The sequence below is a fragment of the Mizuhopecten yessoensis genome, unplaced genomic scaffold (assembly GCF_002113885.1).
Source record: "Mizuhopecten yessoensis strain PY_sf001 unplaced genomic scaffold, ASM211388v2 hete_36054900, whole genome shotgun sequence".
Taxonomy (NCBI): Eukaryota; Metazoa; Mollusca; class Bivalvia; order Pectinida; family Pectinidae; genus Mizuhopecten; species Mizuhopecten yessoensis.
Window position 1 is genome coordinate 1 of NW_018483095.1, and position 2133 is coordinate 2133.

Sequence of the window (2133 nt, forward strand, 5' to 3'; positions counted from 1 at the left end):
ATAACAACACTGGGTAAATAAGATAACAAATCTATTGGGTAAATCAAGTAAGACAAACACAGGACAAATCAGGAAGTCTAATACAAAAGGTTCACGGCTCCTGTCAGAATTAAGTACCTGCTCTAAACGATTGGATGACAACATCTGTGAATCGGGTGCAGAAAATACAAAATATATCAGTCCTGTATCAGACATATATATAATACAGTAGTAATGCTAATCAATAAGAATGCCTATTACCTGGTAATCATTCAAATCTGAGATGACTATTCCACTGATGCATAAAAAATATTTTTTACCATCATTTGGGGGGAAAAAAAGAAACATTTAAGGATCCCTTTCCCACTGCCATTTGTTTTTCTACATACAGTAGGTTACCTCCCCTGAACTTTCATTTGGATATAACTGGAGCACAACTTCCGTTTGCTCAATCGGTTAGTGCGATAGTATGACAATCTAAAGTCTGGAGTTCAAATCCTGGTCTAGACCTGGAAATTTCTTACACTCTGTCTCAGAACACTGTTTTTGATTATATGTTGTTTATTTCATCTTTAATATAGTTCTCATAAAAGTCCAACAAATTATGGTTTTCTTTTCATAAATAATTTATTAATGCCATAGTAATGCTAGTTAACAGTTTCCAATATTTAGCTACATTTTCTGACAGAGTGACAAGGTTCCTTAATGTATGAAAAGATAAGTTTAAAAGTGATAATTCAAAAAGTGATCAAATGCACATGCTATAGATTGAGTAAACAGAGGGAAGGGGTGTAGTGTACCTTTCATGTCTATGTAGACGAGCTGCGAGAAGATGAGGGACATTCCGCCCGGAGGTGGCCAGGGTACCGGTTCAAACATCACTGGGATGATGGGCTTGGCCAGTAGGTCAGCCAGACTGAGTTCCCGATTACAGTGGTGGGACACAACATACTTGGGGGACACACAGGAGAGCACAGCCTAGTAAACACCAGGGCAGACATTCACATATGTTATAATATACTGTAGCGTCACTAGTAATAATTACAGTGCAATACTGTACACCAGGAAATTTTTGCTCAAGTGTAATTATTGCCTTTTTCCTCCTCCGTAATGAGGGCAAATTTAACATTACAGCGAACATTTGTAAGCAAATACATAGTAATTAAATGTAAACGGCAGATATTGGTCAAAAATGGATATTACCGTTGAAGGGCGAACATTTGACAAAGTGGAAATTTCCTGGTATGCAGTATACGTTCAGAAAATAATTATAAACATTATGCATGCATCCTATATACCATATAGAGTAAAACCTTGCCACCTCATTTACCACCAACATATTTCATTGTCCCTTGTCCTTCTTTTCTTAAGAATTCCTTTATTTTACAGTTCCCTGATTTTCTTGCCGAACCCTTAAGACGCCAAAATTTTCTGTAAGCTGTTGAACTGTTTTTGTTCATCTCAATATGAAGTAAATCTGACAGGATAAAGCTGGTTCATAAATTAAGCTTTCACATCAGATATAATCTAGGAACAAATTAAAGTTATCAAACACTCTGTATGATAGATTACTTTACATGCCTTTAATGAAGCTAGTATACCTTTGCGTTTCTGATACCCTCGTCTATCTTGCTGTTAAGCTGGTCACCTCCTCCCATCTGACCGATGTCCATCCAACAGGACAACCCAACTTTCTCTAGCCGGTCTCGCAAGGCCTTCACCTCATCCTGGCAGTCCCACTGGTAGCTGATGAACACCTGGGGTGGGTCCTGATTCGTTTCTGAATGAAGGTACAACACAGGTAAAACCCAGATACGGTAGAGGTATGACTCATGTAAAATAGAGGTAAACTACATGTAAGTACAACAGCAGAGGTACATGTATGACACAGGTAAAACACTCAGGTATAGTAAAGGTATGACACAGGTAAAACACACGGGTATAGCGGATGACACAGGTATAGCCGAGGTATGACACAGGTAAAACACACGGGTATAGCAGATGACACAGGTATAGCCGAGGTATGACACAGGTAAAACAAGAGGTATGACACAGGTAAAACACACCGGCAAACTAGAGGTATGGCACAGGTAACACACAGGTTTGGCAGTTATTGTAATCAAAACCAGGTAGAGGACGAGTTCCATTTTGTTC

At 38.7% G+C, this 2133-nt stretch overlaps 1 protein-coding gene across 1 annotated transcript; it reads right to left on the reverse strand.

Moving 5' to 3' along the window:
* Positions 1-779: 779 nt before the first annotated feature.
* Positions 780-1759, reverse strand: LOC110444184 (protein tirA-like; the record flags this gene model as incomplete). Its single annotated transcript, XM_021488590.1, has 2 exons — positions 780-957; positions 1581-1759. Coding segments are annotated over 2 exons (357 nt in total), but the record flags the coding sequence as incomplete, so codon positions are not given.
* Between the last annotated feature and the right edge of the window lie 374 nt (positions 1760-2133).